The sequence below is a fragment of the Eretmochelys imbricata genome, chromosome 1 (assembly GCF_965152235.1).
Source record: "Eretmochelys imbricata isolate rEreImb1 chromosome 1, rEreImb1.hap1, whole genome shotgun sequence".
Classification (NCBI taxonomy): Eukaryota; Metazoa; Chordata; order Testudines; family Cheloniidae; genus Eretmochelys; species Eretmochelys imbricata.
This window is the reverse complement of record NC_135572.1, coordinates 359,941,718-359,964,472: the sequence shown is the minus strand read 5'-3', so window position 1 is coordinate 359,964,472 and position 22,755 is coordinate 359,941,718. Positions and strand designations below refer to the sequence as shown.

Sequence of the window (22,755 nt, the reverse complement as noted above, 5' to 3'; positions counted from 1 at the left end):
GAGCCGGGTTCCCTGCTAGAAATCCCAAATGTTCTCCTCCCTTTTGGAGGGCAGCCGAGGATTTCTCTGGGGGTGGGGAGGGCCAGGGTGGATCTGTGGAGCGCCCTATGCCCGCTCCCCGCTCTGGGTGGGCAGCAGGACTGTCACTGGGGCAGGCAGGGACCCTCCTCTGTGCTCGCTCCACGTGGTGTGCTGGGAACGCGGCTAGCCTGGTGGAGAAGGGCTGCCTGCAGCCTCGCTCCACGAGGCCCGGGGAGCCGAGGACTCCCAGCTTGGCCACAGATCCGTACTCAGCGCTGCGGACAGCCTTGCCCGGCGTGGGGGGCAGCCAGCGGAAGATGGAGAGCGCTGCACATCCAGTATTCCGGCGCCGAGCCCCTCCCGTGACACAGCTCGGGGATGGCAGCCAGTCGCTGTGTCACAGGAGGGCTGTGCCTGCCACCCCTTGCCAGCTGGGCGCGACCCTGGCACCAGTCTCCAGCCCCTGTCCCCACGAGGCACCCGCTCTGCTGGCAGCAGGTGACTCTCCGCGCTGGGGCCTGTTCTGACAGGCGAGGGAGGTGAGGGCAGAGGCTGGCAGCAGTGTCCTGCTGGCAAGGAGGAGTTGTTACCGGAGCGAGAGAGCTTCTCCACACGTCACTGACCCCAAAGACGCCCCCAGAGGCCAGGCCTGGCCCGTGCAGTGCTGGGCACTGTTGCGGGCGGTGTGTGTCTCTGACAGCCCCCTGCGCTGTCCGTAAGGGAGCGGATCCCAAATGCTCACCTGTTCTCCCCTTCACAGCAGGGTGATGTTTGGCTCCCTGCTCCTGCATCTGCCCCGGGGTGTGGTCTCTCTCTGAGCACCGGTGGGACCCCAGGGGTTGGGTTAGCAGCCCTCTGCCAAGGGACTGTGTATCGTAGGTAGGACGCTTGGAGCCGTCACGGCATCGCCTGTTATTACTCGTGTTTATTCCAGTAGTGCCTAAGGACCAGCTGAGCTCAGGCCCCCTGGTGCTGGGCGCTCCACGAACCCGGGGTAGCAGAGGGTCTCTGCTCGAAAGAGTTTTTAGTCTAAATTGACCAGATGGCTTTGGCGGGTGAGAGCCACTTGCCTGAGCCATCGTGAGCGGCCTGTGGCCATCCACCCTGAATACAGAGGGAGCAGCCTGCAGTTCCCGGCAGGCAGAGCTCTGCCTTGAGCCCGGCCCCTGAGGGCAGCGCCTGGGCACTCAGGCTCTGGAGGTCATTTCTGACCCAGAGGCTGCGTGTGGTCACGTGCCAGCCCACCCCGGTTAACGTGCTGCCGACGGACAGCTCCCAGGTCGGGCCGCATGGAGTGAGCACCACAGAGACCTTGACTGTGCTCGGCCTGCGAGGCCAGCCGTGTGATCTCAGCCCCGCACCGAGTGCTCCTGGGGCGCGGGGGGCGAATCGGCAGCGTATCCGGGAGATACGGACCATGGCCTGGAAACGCCAGCATCTTTCATCTGTTGGCCCGTGGGAAGGCTGCGGCCTTAGATTCGTTCTGGGTAGGAGGAGCGTTTAGTTTCACTTGGTAAGGTCTGCGTGGGCACATCTGGGACGTGGGGGGAGCAGCAGCGGGACCCACAGCTGGGAGTCTCGGTGTGAGTCCAGTCTAGCATCCAGGCAGGGTCTGTGGGAGGAGCAATGTCCCATTGCCAAAGTCGACACTGCTTGCTTTGTCGGAGGGATCTTCAGATGCAGGCTGAGCCCTAGGCAAAAGGCTGCACTGAGGAGTGTAAATGTCTGTTCAGGAGACCGGCCCTTCAGCGAACTCTGCGGCTTCCCAGACGCGCGCTCAGCCTGGCCGGCGCCTGGCCGGCTGATTAGGGGATTTTCCCTTCGCTTTCCAGGCTCTCTCTCAGCTGGGAGCTCCGTTTTCCTCTCCCACGTTCTCCCTTCGGTAACTCAGGCTTTTAACCACGCCAGCGGCATCTGGGCCTGAGAGCGTGGCTGTGACTGGAGTGTGAGGGGTGGGAGACGGGCTGGATTCGTGGCCCAGACTAGCCCGCGAGCCCAGCGTGCGGACAGGCTAGCGCTGTGATGGAGCAGGGTAGAGAATCCACTCGGGTCCTTCAGGGCCTGGTCTGTTGCACCTGGACGACTGTGGGAGCGTCCCCAGATAACCAGGGACATGCCCCTGGCCGGGCTGTCAGCAGCTTCCAGCCTTCGGGGGTGGGGGGGTTACACCTCAGGGCAGCTTAGCCCGTCTCCCCAGGTCCCTCCCAGCAGGGAGGTACCAGGATGCCCCTGCCCGGAGCATGGCACCCGCACGTTTGCCCATATTCCCTAGTGCCGCAGAGGATCATCTTGTGCTTGGGTGAGGCGGGGCTTGTGCTGTAGTGGAGCTAACCGTGCTGGCTGGCTGGCCTGTCTGTCTCCTCGCTCTTTGGCTGAGACTCGAATTCAGCCCCTGCCCTGCCTGGGGGGGATTAGAACGGATGGCACCGGCTCAACCCTCCCCTGCCTCTGCTGGCGTTAACCCCTCTGCGCCGTCCCCCCTCTTCCCGGGCAGACTGCAGGCTTGCTGGGCGGGCTCCCTGCCTGGGGGCACGCTGCGCGGGTCCCATTGTCTGCGCGGGTCCCGTTTCCGGCGCCTCGGACACAAATCAGGATCTTGGGCTGGCAGATCCATGGGGCTGCTCCTGCATCCTGTCCTCATCCTCCCCTCCCGAGGGCAGAGCAGCCCTGGCCGTCCCTCATCCCCCTCTGACCCTCCATGGCAGCCAGATGGCACCCTGCGGCGCCTGCCCCCCCCGGTGCCCTGCAGCCGTGTCCACTGGTCAGCCGCACAGGCGTGACCAGACGGAGGGCGTTGGTGGCGAAGGAGAGATACTGGTCTCTCACAGTGAGCGGCCAGGTACCCAGGGTGCACTTTCAGCCTTGAATGGTTCCTCCCGGCACTTCCGCCCCAGGCCTGCTGTCCCCTGGAGAGGTTTCTGCCCCCCCCGGTCAGCGGCTGTAGAGGCTCTGCTGTAATTGCTGGGGGGGAGTGGGGGTGTTAGCTGAGGAACACTTTGCTGCCAGCTCCTTTACTTGTTTCATTTCCTTCCCCTGATGAGGTCTGGTGCCAAAGGCACTTTCCGACCTAGTGGCCAAGCCAATCTCTCCGGCTTCCTGCCGTGTGATGACCTCACTCCATTGCATGTTGGACCCAGCTGGGATCTCTTCCTCTGGGTGGGAGCCGTGTCCTAGGCTGTTGGTCCTTCTCCGCCAGAACCCGCCCGTCCGGGGATGCTCGTCTAACACTTTCCCTGCTGGAGTGAGCTGTGAGGGGAGCGTCCAGTTAGAAAGAGATTCTCTGGCCCCCCAAAGGGGCCCTCCTCCTCGAGCTCCCACTCCTCCCGCGCCCTGTAAGTAGGGACTCTTTGCTGGAGGCTCCTATTATTGGTACCCAGAAAGTGTCTGCAGCCCCTTCAGCCAGCCGTCCGTGGCCCTCCAAACAGTTTGGCACCAGCTGGGAGCTTGGCACTGGAGCCCAGGACCGCCTGCACCCCACTGTAAGGGCAACCCAGGGTGCAGCTCCTCTTTCCCAGAACGTAGAGACCAAAGAAACTGAGTCATGACTGATCACGGGACGGCAAGTTGCCCCGTTGGTCCTGCCCGGCCCACAGAACGCACAGAGGCTCGGGCCCAGATGAACATGTCCGTGATCGGACAGAAAAACGCTGTCTCAGAGTGTTGGGTCACGTGGCACCAAGCACTCTGCTTGCCAGAGGTCACCCCGCTCTCTCTCCAGGGTGGCTGAGCATCTTGTGGACACTCCCCTCCTGGGCCTGACAGCTGGCCGAACCTCCAGGCAGTCTGCAGAGGGAAGCAGGCACTGCTCCGAAGAGGTGTGATTGCAGATGCCCAGAAAGAGTCCTGACCCCCAGGTCAACGGGCTGGAATTCGGCACGATTGCCCTGGCTGCAGAGCATTCCTACAGTGCTGAAAGGAACCACGGTGCAGATGCAGATGGCCACGCTCTGTCAGCCGCTGCATGGAATAAATGGCACGGCTCTCCTCCTTCCAGGAGTATGTCACAATCTGGGCAGACAGCACTGAGCCAAACGTGTGCGATCACTGAAGGACTCCATTCTCAGACCTGCGTTCGACAGACGGGGCGATAGACCTGCTCACCCCCAACAGGAACAACAGATGCCCCAGAGCACCAGCCCAGGGTCCCTCCAGGAAGCCTGCCCCATGCCCTCTGTGCCTCCCCACCCCAGTAAGGAAGGCGAGGCAGGATGCAGTCGCATCCATAGCCCCTTACTGGGCCAGCCAGCGTCAGCTAACAGACCCCCTGCGGCTGCACCCGTCTGTACAGACGCTGACCTGTCGCCAGTCCCTCAGAACTGGGGCAAATCCCTCATCCAGACCCAACGATGGTACAGCGGATGGCGTGGAAGCTGGCTGAGCACTGCAGCCGGGGATGGCTCTAGAGAACCTGTCACGGAGTCACTGGGCAATGCTCTGGAACTGCTCCATACGAAGCCAGTCAGGACTCTGGGGAAGCCTCCTCTCCCCAGGGCAAAAAGCTTACACAACTTCGGCCTTCCTGGGGTTGACCTCGGGGCATTCAGCATCACTGTCCACACTGTGTGCTTCCCACAGTGAGTCCGCCCAGACGGGGTCCTGGGGAAGCCAGAGGGTCCTGCCCCCCAACTTCGCAGTCAGACGTGACTCTCAGCCATCCAGTAAAACAGAAGGTTTATTAGACGACAGGAACATGGTCTAAAACAGAGCTTGTAGGTACAGAGAACAGGACCCCTCAGTCAGGTCCATCTTGGGAGTCAGGGAGGCCAGACCCCCATCTGAGCCTCTCCTCATTTCCCCAGCCAGCTCCAAACTGAAACTCTCCAGCCCCTCCTCTGGCCTTTGTCTCTTTCCGGGGCCAGGAGGCCACCTGATCTCTTTGTTCTCCAACACCTTCAGTTGGCACCTTTGTAGAGGAGGGGCCCAGGCCATCAGGAGACAGGGTGTCGGCCATTCTCTGTGCAGACACCATCACACTGGCCCCCTAGGGCTCTGCCACAATCTCACCACCTGGATACTTAAGAACTGCATAGGGGAAACTGAGGCACCCGCACAGTATTCAGAGAAAACATTAAGAACAGTCCCACTTTGTCACAGAGCCATACAAGACATCCACACACAGGAATGGAGGCCCCCTGCGAGGTCAAAGTGGCAAAGATTTTGCATCTGGGCTTGACAGCCTGGTTTCAACCATCAGGACCCCTCCCATCCCCGCCTTCCCAAGATTTCACACACCATCCTTCAACTCCAGCTATCCAGCCTCACCGTGGGGTCTGCTTTGCTGCTGACAACCTCCCACCATCCAGTGCGGTCCCATACAGTGTTCCCCAAGCCCACTGGTTCAGACTCTCTGAAAGGACTGGCCCAGGCTTGGTCCTCAATTTGTGAGCCCTGTTCTCCTTGGGCCTTGTGGAACCTCCCCTCTGAGCCCTTAGCCAAGTGCTCTCTTCACCATCCCACCATCCCGGTGGCTGTTGCCTGCACCGGCCATTAGCTGGGTCCCAGCACACGCTGCCGTCTCGGGGGTAAGGTGGAGCCGAGACCTCACCCAGGCGGTCTTTTCATTGGAACTGAGTGATTGACCTTGTAATGGGGTCAAGACTCACCACCGCAGCGCCTCCTGCTGGTCGCTCCAGTAATTAGCTCATTCCAGCCTTGGTGTCCCTCCTGCTGGCTGGTGTCTCGCTCGTTGTCTGTTTATCTGTGTTGTCTCCACCACCGGGACACGCGTTGCTCACTGGACCGCGGTGTCCTCTTCAGGACACTGCCCTTCGGCAGTGCCCATTACTCCATTCTCCCCCCATCCGGGAGTATATCAGCAGTCCTAGTCCACACCCGCCTTCATGGCCACCTGCCAACCTCAAGTCTAGTTCCTTGCCTCAGGGACAAGGTGCAGTCCATGGGCCATGCTCTCTTGAGGCAAGGTGCAGTGCAAGGGGGGGGCCCAGCCCAGGGACCCTTGAGCGGCAGCTGCTGGCTGATTTCCTCCACTCCCCATCGCTGCCTGCCTTCCCTGGGCCACTTCCCTGTAGCCCTAGCACCCACTCGGCCCTTGTTTCGAAGCCTGCAGTCTGGCAGAGTCAGCCAGAGCTCCCACTGCCCTCTACCCTGCCCAGCACTGCTCAGTCCAGGGTGCTGCTCCTTCTCCCAGGAGCCAGCCCTCCTCCCTTGCTGGTCAGGGGGAGACTGCCCTCTCCACACTGCTGCAGCCTTTATATAAAGAAAAGGAGTACTTGTGGCACCTTAGAGACTAACCCATTTATTTGAGCATGAGCTTTCGTGAGCTACAGGAAACTGCAGCAGACTTTATATATACACAGAGAATATGAAACAATATTGTTTCATATTCTCTGTGTGTATATAAAGTCTGCTGCGGTTTCCACGGTATGCATCTGATGAAGTGAGCTGTAGCTCACGAAAGCTCATGCTCAAATAAATTGGTTAGTCTTTAAGGTGCCACAAGTCCTCCTTTTCTTTTTGTGGATACAGACTAACAGGGCTGTTACTCCAGCCTTTATATAGTGCTCAGCCTGGCCCTGATTGGCTGCCCACAGGCCCTTTCTGATTGGCTGCCCATCTGCGCAGCCTCTCTGGCCTACTTTAACCCATTTTCTCCTGGAGTGGGGCAGAAGCAGCCAGGGAGGCTGTGGAAACCTGCAGCTAATTAGGGCGAGGCTTGTTAGGAGCCAGACCGGAGACAGCCCAGATCTAAGGAGTGGCCCAGCGGAGCAGAGGGGAGTCTCTCCCTAACAAGCAGGGAGGACAACGGGCTCCCAGGGGTAACACTGGGGACAGAGCAGTGCTGGGCAGGCTCAGGGGGGTGTAGGGAGAGCTGTCACAGAGTCCCCGGGCGATGCTCTGGAACTGCTCCCCAAGAAGCCAGTCAGGACTCTGGGAAAGTCTCCTCTCTGGGAGCAGCCTGTCTGCAGGACACACAGCTCACCCGGCTTCCACCTTCCTGGGTCTGACCTCGGAGCATTCAGCATCCTCTGCCCCTCCGTGCGCTTCCCCCAGCGAGTCCGCTCAGGCGGGGTCCTGAGGAAGCCAGAGGGTCCTGCCCCCCAACTCCGCAATCAGACGGGACTCTCAGCCAGCCAGTAAAACAGAAGGTTTATTAGACGACAGGAACATGGTCTAAAACAGAGCTTGTAGGGGCAGAGAACAGGACCCCTCAGTCAGGTCCATCTTGGGAGTCAGGGAGGCCAGACCCCCATCTGAGCCTCTCCTCATTTCCCCAGCCAGCTCCAAACTGAAACTCTCTAGCCCCTCCTCTGGCCTTTGTCTCTTTCCGGGGCCAGGAGGCCACCTGATCTTTGTTCTCCAACACCTTCAGTTGGCACCTTTGTAGAGGAGGGGCCCAGGCCATCAGGAGACAGGGTGTCGGCCATTCTCTGTGCAGACACCATCACACTGGCCCCCTAGGGCTCTGCCACAATCTCACCACCTGGATACTTAAGAACTGCATAGGGGAAACTGAGGCACCCCCACACTATTCAGAGGAAACATTAAAAACAGTCCCACTTCGTCACAGGAGCTCTGGCCTGTTACCTGCTAGGCTGCAGACCCTTGCCAGAGAGGGCCAAGAAGATGCAAGGGCCAAGGGGAAGTGGCCCAGGGATGATAGGCAGACAAGGAGAGAGAAGGAGGGCAGAGAAGCTGCCACTAGAGGGTCCCTGTGTCAGGACCCAGAGTAGCGGGCGGGCCTGGGTCCCCCCCCCTTGCACTGCACCTGGCCGCGGAGGAGAGTGGCTGATACAGACTGCAACTTGCCCCTGAAGTGAGGGGCTAGACCTTGGGTTGTGGCGGACCCCTGCGGTGGGTGCAAGCCACAGGACTGCCATGACCCCCAGAAGGGGGTTGAGAAAGAAGTAGTGGGCACTGCCAGCGGGCAGAGTCCTGAAGAGGACACCGCCAAGCCAGGGGAGCAACGCGGGTCCGAAACAGCAGAGTAGAGCAGACAACGGGCAAGACACCACCCGCAGGGGGCGCGCCGGAGCTGCACTGAGCTAATTCCCGGAGCAACCTGCAGGAGGCGCCCGCGGTGGTGAGTCCGTGCCGTTACACCTCCCCAAACCAAGCTCCTCGCGCCGCGGGGTTTGCAGAGCCCTTGTTAGTCACTCAGGCCAAAGCCGTTCCGGAAATCGCCCCATTTCTTTGCGGCACGGGGGGCGGCTGCGAAAAGCGCCGTCGCCCGCTCCCGGAGGCAGCCAAGTGGGTCGCTCTGTGCCGCGCTGTTCGTTACCCGCACGCAGGGGTCGCCTCCCCCGCAGCGTCAGGGCTCGCGCCGCGAGGGGCCAGGCAGCCTCGGCAGGCTTGAGATCCCTGCGCGGGGCGGGGCAGCCTCGCGGCACGCAGCACGTGCCTTTCCCGGGCCCTGCGCGCCGGCTGCGGGGATCAGGTGCCACTTTCGGGAGAGCGGCTGGGACCTGCCGGCTGGTCACCGTCATGGGGCCCAGGTGGGCAGGCGTGACGAGAACAGTGACTGTGGTTCTCCGAGAGGTGCTGTCCCTGCGGACCCCGGCTTCCAGTCCCTCTCTGCTGGGATCGGGGATCAGGAGGGGACTGTGGGGCGCTCTAGGCTGCTCTGGCTGCATGGCGGTGGTGGGGGAGGGTATGCAGGGCGCTTACATGGCCCCAGTGGACCTCGTGCATGAAGCAAGCGTCCCCTGTGAGCGGGATCCGCATGGACAAGGGCTCACGGGCCCCCAGTGACTGGGAGGCAGGGACCCATTCAGGGCTGGGCTGGCTGGTTGAGGTGGTGGGTGCTTAGCGGCAGGGCCCGTTCGGCTTGCTAGGGCCGCGCTGCTGGGGCCGGGGCCCCGTTGGGCCGGGTAGGGCCGCGCTGGTGGGGCCGGGGGGCCCGTTGGGCCGGGTAGGGCCGCACTGGTGGGGCCGGGGGGCCCGTTCGGCTTGGTAGGGCCACGTTGGGCTGGGTAGGGCCCCGCTGGTGGGGCCAGGGGGCCCGTTGGGCCGGGTAGGGCCCCGCTGGTGGGGCCGGGTAGGGTAGGGCCCCGCCGGTGGGGCCGGGGGCCCCGTTCGGCTTGGTGGGGCCGGGGGGCCCCTTGGGCCGGGTAGGGTCGCGCTGGTGGGGCCAGGGGGCCCGTTGGGCGGGTAGGGCCCCGCTGGTGGGGCCGGGGGCCCCGTTCGGCTTGGTAGGGCCCCGCTGGTGGGGCCGGGGGGCCCGTTTGGCTTGGTAGGGCCCCGCTGGTGGGGCCGGGGGGCCCGTTGGGCCGGGTAGGGCCCCGCTGGTGGGGCCGGGGGGCCCGTTGGGCGGGTAGGGCCCCGCTGGTGGGGCCGGGGGGCCCGTTCGGCTTGGTAGGGCCCCGCTGGTGGGGCCGGGGGGCCCGTTCGGCTTGGTAGGGCCCCGCTGGTGGGGCCGGGGGGCCCGTTGGGCCGGGTAGGGCCCCGCTGGTGGGGCCGGGGGGCCCGTTGGGCGGGTAGGGCCCCGCTGGTGGGGCCGGGGGCCCCGTTCGGCTTGGTAGGGCCCCGCTGGTGGGGCCGGGGGGCCCGTTCGGCTTGGTAGGGCCGCGCTGGTGGGGCCGGGGGGCCCGTTGGGCCGGGTAGGGCCACGCTGGTGGGGCCAAGGGGCCCGTTGGGCCGGGTAGGGCCCCGCTGGTGGTGCTGGTGGGAGGGCGGCCAGCCAGGCCGTCCTCTCGGCGGTGTTGGGATCTCGGCAGCTGCAGTGCCCAGCAGTGGGGGGAAGGGATGACTCCTTGCTGGCCGGGGGGCGGGCAGGGGGTCCCATCTCACTGGAACACGTTGTAACCTTCTCTCTCTTTCCTGCCCATGCCTCCGCCCGTAGCTTTACGTTTCTGCCATGTAAGTAACCAGCTCCTTTCCTTTCCGTAGTTATTGTAGAGCAATCATTGGGGTGGGGGGCTGAGTCCGGGGGGGCCCTCTCTGGGTCTGGTGCCCAAGCTCCCACAATCCAATTCCCCTGCTAGCGGAGGGCTGTTCCTCACCAGGGGCTGCAGGGGAAAGGGGGACGCCGTGACCCCCAGCTACAAACACTCCCATCCAGAGAAGGGGCCGAAGCGTCTGCGGGCCCCCGGGGTTGGGCCAGAGCAGGCTCTTCCCCTCTGTCACTGCCGCGCCAGGAGCAGGACGAGCCAGGGGTTTAACGCCTCCGGATGAGCCGAGGACCCCGGGGGAAATGGGGTTCCTGCCTCTGCCTGTTGGGCCACAAGCTGTGCTGGCCCTGCCATGAAATCCCACCCGGCCTGCCCCAGGAATGGGGGAGAACCCCAGCCCCCCACCCATCAGGAGCCCAATGTGCTGGGCTCCCTGCAGAGGGGCCTGTATCCCAGCCGAGGAGAGTGCACAGACCCTATTTAGGGGAGAGAGGCTGGTGGGGGGGAGCTGAGCCCTGCCTGGGGGTGGGGGTCAGTGGTTGGAGGGGGGCTGCCTGGGCATTGCTGGTCTGGGCAGGAGTCGATGGCCTGTGGGGATGGTGCTCGGCTCTGCCGGGGGTCTGGGGACAGGGTTTGGGGGAGGGGAGGCTAATGGACTGAAAGGCTACTGGGGTCTGTGCACCATAGGGCTCCGGGGCTGGGATCCACGGGGCGTGTGGTGCCCGCTCTGTGGGGCAGGCATGTGCCAGTGGGGGAAGAGTCAGACCCGAGGGCTCGGTGGCTGCTGGGGGTGCTGGACAGGACGGCCCTGCCCTGGGGGTGTGCTGTGAGGGACTGGGGCCGCGTGGGTAGTGGGGAGGCAGATTCCCCGGGCCAGGCCTGCCCTGGAGGGGTTGGGGTTCTGAGCCGTTAGCCCCTGTGCAATGGCAGGGCCTGGACGGGGGGGCCAGGTGCGGGGCCCTGACCGGTGGCGGAGGGGCCTGGGCCGAGGGATGTCAGGGCCCTGCGGGTGCGGCTGTACTTGGGGGGCGCCCTGCGTGGTGGGGGGCGCCCTGCGTGGTGGGGGCAGCCTGTGCCCGCGGTCTGGGAGTGGGAGTTGGGCACTGCTGGCGTTCGCAGTAGTTTGTATCAGGTGCGAGCTGAGGCTCCCGCGGCCCGATCTCCTTCGCACGTCCCTGGACCCAGGGGGGCCGTGCACCGGGCACGTTGACTGGCTTTCTCCTCGGCTCGCTGCTGCCGGGGCTGGACGGCCCTGCCGCTGGGCGGGCGGATGCCTCGGCAGAAGCGTGGTCCAGCATGCGCATCTGTTAGAAACAAAACCACCAGCATCGCCAGCCCCACAGCGGGCAGGCGGGGCACAGAGAGCTTGAGAGGGCAAACCCCAAGAGGGCAATGGGGCCAGCGCCCCATGTTCGAGCCGACAAAGGGAAGGCCAGCTGTCCAATAGCTGAGGAGCGTGATGCTCTGAAGCCAAGCAGGCAGAGGGGAATGACGAGCCAGGACCCCTGGGTTCTTTTCCCAGCTGAGTCCCTGGGTGAGCCCCGTAACGTCAGCAGTGGTTCTGTGAGGGGTGGGATCCTTTCATTCGCACTGGGGGGGGGGGCCGTTCGGGGAGCTGGCTGGGCTCTGAACTCCTCTGCTGGGTGTCAGGCCGCGCCTTGCTGGCTTTTTGCACCTGGCCTCCCTGCGGGCTGGAGGAGCTGGTAATGTGGCTTAGGACTGCGCTGTTATCCCTCAAGGGAGTGGGGGGGTGGGGAGGGTCTGTCTCAGTGCTCTCTTCTCCCAGCTGCTGGGCAGAGGTTGGAATGAGGCCTGGGTCTGAGCTGTACATAAATATCACTCCTGCCCCCCAGGCGTGTGGGGGGCTGTTCTCTGACTGCTTCCCCATCTTCTAGGACAGACTAGGCAGGACCCGAACGTGGGACGGGAGGGGCGAGCAGGGCTGTGTGAGACGGGGGAGCACTCGCCTGGGGGAAGGTTACTGCAGGGCTTGGGGGAAACTGGTTGGTTTTACACCATTAGGTGGTCAAAATCTTGCTCCCTCATGATGGTTAGCCAGCTGCCCACCTCTCTGTAGAGCGTGACCCTTGCGGTTCTGGTCCTGGGCCCCCCCCCACCTTCAGCTGGGGATGGGTGTCTCCTTCACTTTCTCCTAAGTGGCTGTGCAGGGTTGCTGTGAGCTGTCAGCCAGCTGCCCTGGCCCACCCCAGAGGTGGCTGCCTATCCATGGTGGATGAAGCGAGGCCTAGGCCAAATTATCTGCTGCTAACTCCACAGAGCCCAGCGGAGCTGCAGCAGCAGAGGGTTTGACCCGCTGCGTTGAGCTCGTGTGCGCCCGTGTCTGGAAAGCGCTTTTGGATCTTTCGTGACATGAGGCCGCTTCGCGTGAGCCTGGCGTGGGGCTGCTCGGCTCTGGGCATTGCCCATGCGAGGCGGCCAGCCCGTCACCACCACGTGCCCTGCGGGTGCCAGCCCCAGGCCAGGCCAGGCCGTGAGCACTCCCTGCTGGGAAGCCAGGGCTCTGCAGGCTTTTGCCATCCCTCAGCGTGGGGCTCAGCCCGCCAGCATCAGCCACTCCCTCCTGGGCCAGAGAGGGGGCAGGGGGCAACCAACCAGCGAGGTCTGGTTCAGGGTCCTGGCTGTTCGTCCCGGGCGGGTGCCATAGCAGGCCCAGCTTCGGGTCAGGGCACCAGCTGGTGTCGGCGTGGCCTGTGGAGGGGCTGGCCTGGCTCCAGAGTCCTGCCAGCAGCTGTTCCCCTCGCCCTCTCAGCCAGGCAACTCAGCCCCTGCTCCTCCCAGCTCCGGCTCGGGCGTGATGCCAGGCCGGGGCTCCTGAACGTGGGCGCTGTCGGCCCCGCACTAACCCTGCCTCCCCCTCTCCCCGCCAGTTACGAGAAGCGGCTATACTGAAGACGGGCTCCGAAGCAGCAGCCAGCGCGTAGCTCCCAACGTCCCAGCCCCGGTCGCCGCCCGCCGCGTGTAGCCCAGCCCTCCGCTCCGACCGCTCCTCACAGGGATGGATTTGCACTACGGCCGAGAGAGAGCGTCTCGCCTGCCCGGAGCCGCCTTTGGCCAGGACCTGGCCCTGACTGGACGGCAGCCAGATCTCCCCTGCGCCTGGTGCAAGGCCCCGGGAACCAGCCCCCCTGGGCCGGGCAGGAGAACAGAGAGCAGGTGCTGGAAAGAGCTGCGGGGGGGGGACGGAGCGCTGAGCAGGGTCCCCAGCTCCCCCCCACCCCCGCTGCATCGTCCCGGGCAGCCGCGGCCTGGCTGGAGCCCGCATTCCCCCCACGCCACCTCCCATCCACGCCTCCGGCTCCGCCAGCCCCCGCGGCATGTCCCCCCACCGGTGCTAGTGCTGCCCGGGGGCCGCTGGGGGGCTCCAGCACTTCCCTTTCCCCGCAGTGGGGCAGTGACATGAGACCCAGGGATCTTGCTGGCAGCCCGGGCCTGGCTCTGTCTCTGGCCCAGTCGCCCCTGGGCTTCAAGGGATTTTATAAACTTGTACAGGAGGCTGAGCCTTGCCTATTAACCCTCCGCTGCCCCGGGGCTGTCTTACCCTGCCCCCCAAGGCTGTTTGTTAGCAGGGTCTCTCCAACCTGGACCAAACACCATGGACCAGCCACCTCCCCTCCAGTCCTGGCCAGAAGCTGCCCGGACTTCTCCGTCGTTGTCGCTCTCTACAGAGCCCCTGGGACATCATCCCGCTGCACGCCTGGCAGCTGCTGCTGGGGTCCCTGCAGCCTGCCCAGCCCCAGGGTGACCTCCCTCTGGGGCAGCAGCTGCTCTGGGGTTAGGCAGGGTGACCCCCAAAGCTGGAATGGGGCCTGGCCACCCCTCTCCAAGCTGTGCTGTTGGCCTGGCTGCAGCGCCCTCGGCCGTGCAGCCCGGTACTGCGACACGCTGCAGGCTCTGGGCATCCGTTTCCTCCACTCTGTTTCTGCCAGATGAGTTTAAATCTCCTTTTTCTGTCACTGCAGCTACTGGCAAGTCCCGGCCTCTCCCCCTGCAGCACCGACCCCCCCCCCACTCGTTAGAAGGCTTTAACTTTGCACATTTGGGGTCCAGTGTTTGTAATTGTGTATTGAAGAATAATAATAAAGTAATGCAGCATCAGAGCCTGGCAGGGGCTGGTGTGGTGGAGCACGCTGAGGTAGGCTCCAGCTCAACTCGCTATGGCAAACCACCAGCTCACTGGAGCAGCGGGTGCAATCCCCCTCCTCCCCCTGGCCCGGCCCTGAGGACTGGGCCTAGGGCATGTGGCTGCAGGGCCAGTGGCAGCTGCACTGTAGAACCGCGGCAGGGCAGGGTCCTGTGGCCAGGGGGATTTCAAACTAATTTACAGAGGGAGTTAAAAAAATTATGTTGAAACTAGCCTGAAATGGGGCACAGAGCCCCCATCCAGCCTGCTCCCCCCATCCCTGCTCAGCCTGGCCATTCCCCCAGGCCCTGCAAGGGGCTTTTGCTCTGTGCAGGGACAGGGCAGGTGCAGAGAGGCAGCTGGGCTCCTGGCGGGAGGTGGAGCTGCTGAATTGTGACAGTCAGCCAGCCACCAGCAGCCTGTCCCCCTACAGCCCAGGGCAGAGGTGAAACGAGGGGAGGGGAGGGCTGCACCAGCTGCCCTCCCCCCTCATCAACCCACCTGGGGGAAATGTGCCTCCCCCCTTGCCACAGCCCCATGGGGCTAGAGCAGACAGGTGTCCATCATGCCTCCCTGGGGCAGAGGACTCAGTGGGTCCCCCTCCCCCGGCTGGGGTGTCCATGGTGCAGCAGTTGTTCCCGTGCTCTGTGCCCGAGGCCTGTGGTCTGGCCTGCCCGGCAGGGCCGGCTGCGGAAGATGAATGTCCCTGCTTGCGGCTGGACGTTGTGTGACGGCAGGAGCACCCTGCCTGCCAGGGAGGAGCAGGGCTCTGGCTGCAGGAGCAGCTGCATGTCCCCCTGCCCATGTCAGAGGGGCTCTTGGGCCAACCCAGCCCAGCTGCTAGAGTCTGGCTTGGAGCAGGGCCGTGTCCAGCTGCTTCAGGAATCCCAGCAGTACCTCCTGGTACTCCTGGGGGTGCTGGCGCAGATGGGCTGCATGGCGCGAGTCCTGCCAGGCCTGGGCCTGCACCAGGATCCCTGCCCGCCTCCAGCTCTCCAGCAGCTCCTGCACCAGGGCAGGGTCGCTCAGGGGGTCGTTGCAGCAGTAGAAGACCAGGACAGGGCAGCGAAGCGGCGGCCGGAAGAACACGCCCTGTGCCGCTTTGTAGTACCGCACGGTGCAGCAGCGCAAGAGGCTGAAGTAAAGCCTGGTGCCTCCCCTGATGAGGGGCCGAAAGGCCGCGGAGCTGCTCATCTGAGCCACGCCTGCACAGGGCGAGAAGGGGGTTAGCGGGCAGGGGAGCCACCAGGCCAGACGCAGACCCTCCCTGGGGCTCCACCCTGCTGCGGCTTCCGCCCGTTCCCTCAGCCCTCGCAGTCCTGAGACTGCTGGGCCGTGACTCCCTGCCTGCTGCTCCCCATGGCCCCGGCTGTTCCTCTGTTAGCCCCGGGGCTAGTGCTGGCTGGCCACACGGGGAAAGGCCCAGCCCCGGCCAAGACCCTGCCCCACCCACACCTCTGCTCTAACCGTGGGGGCTGGGCAATGGCAGCGTCTGCCAGGACTCCCGGCTCTCACAGATGCCGCCCTCCCAGGGCTGTGTGAGCAGCTCCTCTCCTTGCCCACCCTCCTTGCCAAACCCAGCCTGCATCCCGTGTGGCAGGAGGGGTGGCAGCGGGAGCCTGGGAGGAAAGGACCCAAACTGCAGACGGAGCTGGGGCAGCATCTGCAGAGGGGACAGCCCACCCAGCCAGTGCATCGCCCCCCGTCTCAACGGACAGACGCTGAGAACAAACAGGTTAGGCCTGCTCGCCTGTGGCACGCACGGCCAGGGCATGCTGGGAAGGCCAAAGTACAACCGGGTTCAAAAAGGAACAGGTCCAGCAATGGCTATTAGTCAAGATGGATAGGGACACATTCCTGTGCTCTGGATGTCCCTAAACCTCCGACTGCCAGCAGCTGGGCCTGGGTGACAGGATGGATCACTGATAATTGCCCTGTTCCGCTCATTCCCTCCGAGGTACCTGGCACCAGCCCCTGTCAGAGATGGACCATTGGTCTGACCCAGGGTGGCCGTTCTTACGACCCGCATCCTGCTGCAGATCCTGGTGGTCTCCCGGCTGGACGGGGCTGCAGAACAGCTGAGGCTGGAGGGGACAGTGCAAGATCTGTCCTCTGCCTTGCTCCTCTCCCCAGGGGCTAGTGCCTGGAGAGGGGGTTTGCCCCACAGGACATGCCCAGACCCCACTCACCCAGCGCCATGTCCCCCAGGCTGCCTGTCACCAGGCTATCGTAGACCAGGCCCCGGATCCTCTCTGCCAGCTGCTGGTGCCGCTGTGGCTCCCGGCTCATGTGCACCATCATCTGGGCGAAGGTGTAGCCGCCGATGGAGAAGGCGTGGACGAGCAGCGGGCGGGAGCAGAAGGGCTGGCTGTCCCGGAGCAGGCCTAGCACGCAGGCCGCGTAGGCCAGCCCGTGCCGGGGCCATAGGAAGTGGCTCAGATCACTCTCCACCACCAGCACGTCCAGGCCGCGTGGCAGGTAAAGCTCCAGGTACCTCGCCATGGAGCGGGGCCGGGCACCAAACCAGGGCAGCAGCACCACCAGGGGCCTGGAGGGGGCGCTGCCCCCAGGCACAGGGCTGCTGTACAGGCGGATAGTCCTGGAAAAGGCTGTCACCGTTGCTGCCCCGCCAGGGGCAATGGAGAGCTCTGCAGGCTGCCCCGCCCGCGGTGGGGGCGGCTCTGGGCCCCCAGGCTGCACTGGGGGGCAGCCCTGGTGTCTCCAGCCGGCTCCATCTGCATCCAGGCTGCTGTGGCCGCGCTGCGTCTGGCGTCCAGGCATGGGAGCCCTGCAAGACACACATGGGCAGGCTGGTGCCGCTGGAACCAGCCTGGGGCATCGCATTGGCAGCAGAGCCACGGCTCCCGCACAATGCCCAGCAGCAGGGAGTACTGTCTCCCCACGCGTGTGGGGAGTTGGGGGAGGTAAACTGAGGCACGGGGAGGGGAATGTCCTACCCCAGGTCACACAGTGAGCCAGTAGCAGAGCAGGGAATAGAACCCAGGAGTCCTGCCTCCCAGTCCTGCCCTAGCACGACAAACCCATCCCCATTCGCCAGCTGCAGAAAGTCGTCTTTCCAGGGGGTGGATTTGCAAAAGGGCCTCAGCCCCACTGGACTAGAGCATTCGTCCCTAGCAAAGGGACAAGAGACCCTCATGTGTCTGCCCAACTGGGGCCCCGCTTCTGTGATCAGGCCTGTGGGCTCTGGCCCTGCCCTGCAAACAGCCCTCCAACAAGTCCCTGCAACTGCCAGGCAGGGCCGGATGGTCACACTGCTTTGGCCAGCAGGGCCCCCCACCAGCATGGGCATACACCTGCCTCATTTCGCTTGGGGTGTCAGACCCAGGGGTTAGGACCCAGACCCAGGATCGAAGGGGACTCGGCCCCAGCACTGCCCAGTCCTCAGTGTTAAGCATGAAGCCTGGATTTTTGCATAGCCCCTGACCGGTAGCTGGGTATAGTGCCAGGGCCCGGCTTCTGGCAGGAGGGCTGGGCTCCAAGTTCACCCATTCCCCACGCCATGGGACCACCCAGAATTCATCCCTCGAGCCGAGCTTCAGGCAAACATCCAGCCTGGACTGAAAAATGGCCAGTGATGGACAGTCCCCCATGGCCAGTGGCTCCAATGGTTCCTTCCTCTCACGGCCAAGCATTTGCACCTTGGCTCCAGGCTGAGTCTGGCTAGCGGCCGCTTCCAGCCATCAGATCCAACAGACAGGAGGGCCTGGCCGGCAGCCACGGGCATGGAAGACGGACAGTGACCGGCCATCACAGGGACAAAGTGGCCAACCGGGGCATTAGAGCCAAAGACCCTGCAGCGCCATGCTTTCCCTGCCACCGGGGGGCGCTAGACCGTGGGCAGAACCACTCACCCAATTCAAACACCTCCCGGGAGGCCACGGGTGGAAGCAGGAGACCGGGCTAAAGGGACCTCAGGGCTGCCCAGCCTGGCCACTGCCCTCCGGGAAAGGTGCCCAGTGGGTGTGCGAGGGCACGCACTACCCTGGCAACAAGCTGTGCCACAAACGGCAGCCTGCCAGGGCAGCTTGTCCAGCGTGCACGGCTCCTGTCTTTGTGTGCTCAGCCACCAGGGCCCTGCCAGCCGTTTGCTGTGATGCCCGCAGGGGAGACAATTCCCTGGGGTTCGGGCCCCAAACTCCTGCGTGCTGATCTGGGGAGGGGACCATATTTCACACCCCTCTGCTCTCTGGGTCTTTGTGCGCAGGGCAAACTGGGCTGTCGCTCTGTTCCCTGCTTCTCTGGCATTTTAACCCTCAGTACTTAGCTTGAGCCTCTAGATAGGCCCCACCCCTGCCCTCAGCCCACGCTGGGCACCCACCTGCTGCAACCCGCGCAGGGTTCCCCCCAAGCCTGCGAGCGATGAGGTGGATGACAGCCTGCCAGCCCAGCATGCTTTTCATAGGCAATGGAGTAGTCTGGGATGGCCCAGCCCTGGCTACGTAACAGATTACACAAGGCAGGCCTGGCGCCGTGCCCACTCTCAGCCCAGGGCAGGAGGGAGATGCCATGCCACGTGCGACTAGGGAAGGGGCCTCCTGCCTCCCACCCGCTGGCCACCAGTCAAACGAACAGCCTGTTCCCTTGCTCCCTGGGGAGGGCTTGATCTCCCTCAAGCTGAGTCCCTCCTGATGCCTGCCCCTCTCTCCCTGGCCTCCCACATACACCCCCGCAGCGCCTGGGCGCCTCAAACCCACCCACACCAGCCCCACACATGGCCCCTTCCCTCCTGGCACTGATGCAGTGCCGTTAAATCTGAAAAAGGTAAAATTATTCATTGAAATCAGTGAAGTGTTAACTCTGGAAGCTAAGGATGACAATTTGTTAATATAAAAACAACATGCTCCCCACGGACACCACCGGCTCCGAACAGCCCCCTGGACACTGGGCTTCTACTGGGGAGCCCCTTGTACTTTTGACCCAGCTTCCAGACGGAGGCCAGGCACTGCCCTGCCAGCCGCCTGCCGCCCAATCGAATCCTGCTCCGTGGGTCTTCCCACTGCACTCCCCACCAGCGTACCTGGGAGCCTCCCCGTCCTGCACGATGCACCTGTCAGCTGGGCTCGGCCTTCGCCCAGAGGGAGGAGCAGGCAGGTGGAGGGTCACACCTGGGCTGGGGAGGGGGGATATAGCCCAGGGGCTCTGTGTTCACATGGGAGACGGCAGCTCAGATTGACCTGCCCTGCACTTGGAGAATGGTGCTGTCTGGGCCAGCCCTTAGCTCCTGTTCACCTCCAGCTGGGCCAGATACCCAGGCCCACCGCCCTGGAGACCGGGGTCCCTGGGCACCGCACAGACACTCCTTGCCCCAGCCCCCGCTGACTCCCACCTGGCAGCCGGAGCAGTGAGGACTCCCCGCTTATCTCTCCACCAGGGCCCGAGGGATAATCCCCCCCATCTTGTCGGGGAGGCTGCTGCCCCCAGCGAGGGACCCTGCTGCACCCCAGTACCAGGACAGGAGAGGGACAAGGTCTCTTCTGGGGGTACCCCATGTGCCCAGAGCTGCAGGAGCACGGGGCACTGGTAACTGGGGGGCTGGGCTGCAACCTTGTATAATCTATGAATTAGCCAGTCACGGGCCCTGCCAGTGACCCCCTGCAGCTCCCTGGTCCCCACTAGCCGTGGAGCTGGGACCCCCTCGCCTGGAATTGCCCTGCTCAGCCCCTCCCCTTGCCTGCTCCCTCCCCTCCCCCACACGCGCCCCCCACGGCTCCCCACCGGCGCCCCCCCACCTCCCCGCTGCTCCCCACCCAGTCCCTTAGCCCCTGGTGCCGGCCCGGTGCCCGCGGGCGCCGCTCACCCTGGCGGTGCCGCGTCCCAGCAAGCTCTGCCCGGCCCGGCCCGGCTCTGCTCGGCTCCGCACGGGATGCAGCCCCCGGTCGCCCCGCCTCCCTCCAGCTGGCCCAGCCTGCGCTCCCGGCCCCGCCCCCGCGGCACAGGCCCGCCCCCTCTGGGACCGTCTACAAATCACCAGCTAGCTGGAGGGGGCGATAAGGGGGGGCATGAAGTGCCAGGGAACTGCCCCCCCACGAGGCAGTTCCGTGCCGCGGGGCAGCTCCCGTCCCCCCCGCACGGGGGCAGATCCACCCCAGCCGAGCAGAAGGGAGCGGGCAGGGGAGTCAGTGCGCCCTGGGGGGGATCGGGATCGGGATCGGGATCGGGACCAGCTGCTGTCGCGAGGGGTGGGGGCAGGTCGGGGCAGCCTGCGCCTATCGCGGCGGCTCCTTGCAGCGCTGGTTACAGGGGGGGCAGCCCCAGCCCAAGAAAGGCCCTGGCCAGGCGGAGGAGAAAGTCTGGGAGCAGGGGCCCGGGCACCCGGCAGACTCCGGGCTGCGGCTGGTGGTGGGGAAGCCCCGCGGCTCCGTCCCTAGCGGGGCTCTTGGGGGACCCCAGAGCCTTGGCCCAGCCGCTGGCCAGCGCAGACAGCTACAGAAACCCGCACTGAGCGCCAGGCCCGGGCTTGGCCCTGCAGTGCCAGGCAGGGCTGGCAGCAGGAATGGGCAGCCGGGGTGGGGGGAGCCGCTGCATACGGCTTTGCAGAAGCGGCTCAAGACAATCTGCCTCTGTAGGCAGCGGATCAGTGCACAGCCCCCCTCTGCCCCCATTACAAGCTGCAGAGTGTAGCTTTAATTGAAGAGAGAGGAAATGACCATAAAACGCGTACCAGGGGCCTGACACAATAGTGTCTAGGGATGCAAAGATTTCTACAGGTTGCATCAAGTTAAAATCAAAATGCTCTAAAGCACCTCAGGGCTTTCAAGAACATCAGCTGGCTCATAGCAGCCTAGACTCATAGAAGATTAGGGTTGGAAGAGCCCCCGGGAGGGGTAGCTCAGTGGTTTGAGCGTTGGCCTGCTAAATCCAGGGCTGTGAATTCAATTCTTAAGGGGGCCATTTGGGCTCTGGCCCGAAAATTGGGGATTGGTCCTGCTTTGAACAGGGGGTTGGGCTAGATGACCTCCTGAGGTCCCTTCTAGCCCTGATAGTCTATGGTTTTAGGATCTAGTCCAAACCCGTGCTCAAAGCAGGACCAATCCCCAACTCAATTATCCCAGCCAGGGCTTTGTCAAGCCTGACCTTAAAAACCTCAAAGGAAGGAGATTCCACCACCTCCCTAGGTAACCCATTCCAGCGCTTCACCACCCTCCTAGTGAAAAAGTTTTTCCTAATATCCAACCTAGACCTCCCCCACTGCAACTTGAGACCATTACTCCTTGTTCTGTCATCTGCTACCACTGAGAACAGTCTAGAGCCATCCTCTTTGGAACCCCCTTTCAGGTAGCTGAAAGCTGCGATCGGATCTTCTGCAGACTAAATAACCCCAGACTAAATATCCTCAGCCTCTCCTTGTAAGTCATGTGCTCCAGTGCCCTGATCATTTTCGCCCTCCGCTGGACTCTCTCCAGTTTGTCCACAACCCTTCTGTAGTGGGGGGCCCAAAACTGGGCACAATACTCCAGATGTGGCCTCACCAGTGCGGAATAGAGGGGACTAATCACTCCCCTCCATCTGCTGGCAATGCCCCTACTAATGCAGCCCAATCTGCCGTTGGCCGTCTTGGAGCTTGGCTACACTTGCGGGTTACAGCACATTAAAGCAGCCCCAGGCGCACTAGCTCTCTCCCCGTCCACACTGGCAAGGTACGTAGAGCGCTCTGGCTCCGCGGCTACAGCGCTCCCGGTGCTCCGCCTCGGCGAGGGGAATAACGTTTGCTGCACCCCCGCTGGAGCGCCGTGGCGCCGGTGTGGACGCCCTGGTCTGTTAGTGCGCTCGGGTCGGCCTCCAGACGTGTCCCACAATGCCTGTGCTAGCCCCTCTGGTCATCACTGTGAACTCTACTGCCCTGCCCTCAGGTGAGCACCCGTCAGACCCGCCCTTTACATTCTCTGGGAATTTTGAAAATCCCCTTCCTGTCTGCTCAGCCAGGCGTGGAGGGCTCTCAGCGAATCTTCCCAGGTGACCATGGCTCCACGCGCCAGGCGAGCCCCAGTATGGAGCAATGGCGAGGTGCTGGACCTCATCAGTGTTTGGGGGGAGGAAGCTGTCCAGTCCCAGCTGCGCTCCAGCTGTAGGATTTACGATGCCTTCGGGCAGATATCAAGGGCCATGCTGGAAAAGGGCCATGACTGGGACACACTGCAGTGCAGGGTTAAAGTGAAGGAGCTGCGGGATGCCTACTGCAAAGCCCACGAGGCAAACAGCCACTCCAGTGCTGCCCCCCTGACCTGCCGTTTCTACAAAGAGCCGGACGGGATACTTGGGGGCGACCCCATCTCCACTCCAGGGACCACCATGGACACTTCAGAGTCCAGTCCAACAAGGCAGGAGGGGGAGGAAAGCAGGAGCAAGGGTGCTGAGGCGGAAGAAGACACCCCAGAATCCCAAGGTGCATGCAGCCAGGAGCTGTTCTAAGCCCGGAGGAAGATAGCCAGTCGCAGAGGCCGGTGCTTGGGGAAGGACAAACACCAGAGGAGGTTCCCGGTGAGCGGCTTTTATTTTGGGAAGGAAGTTATTTGGTGCGGGCTCTTGGGGCGAGGAGGGTTAGGGCTGCATGCATGCCTAAATGCGGAATAGGGCATTGATGTGCTCTCTCGCATCGCGGTAATCGGCCTCAGTGATCTCTTCAAAAGTCTCAGCCAGAACTCTGGCAATGCGCTTGCACAGGTGTTTCGGGAGAGCCACTGTGGTCCTTGTCCCAGTCAGGCTAACATGTCCACGCCACTGTGC

At 63.7% G+C, this 22,755-nt stretch overlaps 2 protein-coding genes across 6 annotated transcripts in view; one reads left to right on the top strand and one right to left on the bottom strand.

Moving 5' to 3' along the window:
- The window catches only part of IMPDH1 (inosine monophosphate dehydrogenase 1), a 58,130-nt gene extending 44,152 nt beyond the window's left edge, over nt 1-13,978 (top strand). For 3 of the 5 annotated variants that reach the window (XM_077837974.1, XM_077837939.1, XM_077837956.1), the window contains one exon: nt 12,758-13,978. In XM_077837974.1, coding sequence (XP_077694100.1) covers nt 12,758-12,779 — 22 coding nt within the window. In that variant the 3' untranslated portion in view covers nt 12,780-13,978. The remainder of the gene's footprint in view (nt 1-12,757) is intronic. The other 2 variants (XM_077837948.1, XM_077837982.1) reach the window with 2 other exon arrangements.
- A 102-nt stretch (nt 13,979-14,080) lies between these two features.
- LOC144277285 (transmembrane protein 53-A-like) lies at nt 14,081-19,873 on the bottom strand. The gene is made up of 3 exons (XM_077837994.1): nt 19,829-19,873; nt 16,200-16,798; nt 14,081-15,215 (listed from the first exon to the last, which is right to left on the bottom strand). The coding sequence occupies exons 2-3, from the start codon at nt 16,789-16,791 to the stop codon at nt 14,851-14,853; spliced, it is 957 nt and encodes a 318-aa protein (XP_077694120.1). The 5' UTR covers nt 16,792-16,798; nt 19,829-19,873; the 3' UTR covers nt 14,081-14,850.
- Between the last annotated feature and the right edge of the window lie 2,882 nt (nt 19,874-22,755).

What these genes read in the sequence shown, in the direction of transcription:
- LOC144277285 (XM_077837994.1), bottom strand. Translation starts at nt 16,791, where the DNA reads ATGCCTGGACGCCAGACGCAGCGCGGCCACAGCAGCCTGGATGCAGAT. An exon ending in CCTGGGGGACATGGCGCTGG is followed by an intron (nt 15,216 to 16,199) that starts GTGAGTGGGGTC and finishes CGCCCTGTGCAG; the next exon opens with GCGTGGCTCAGATGAGCAGC.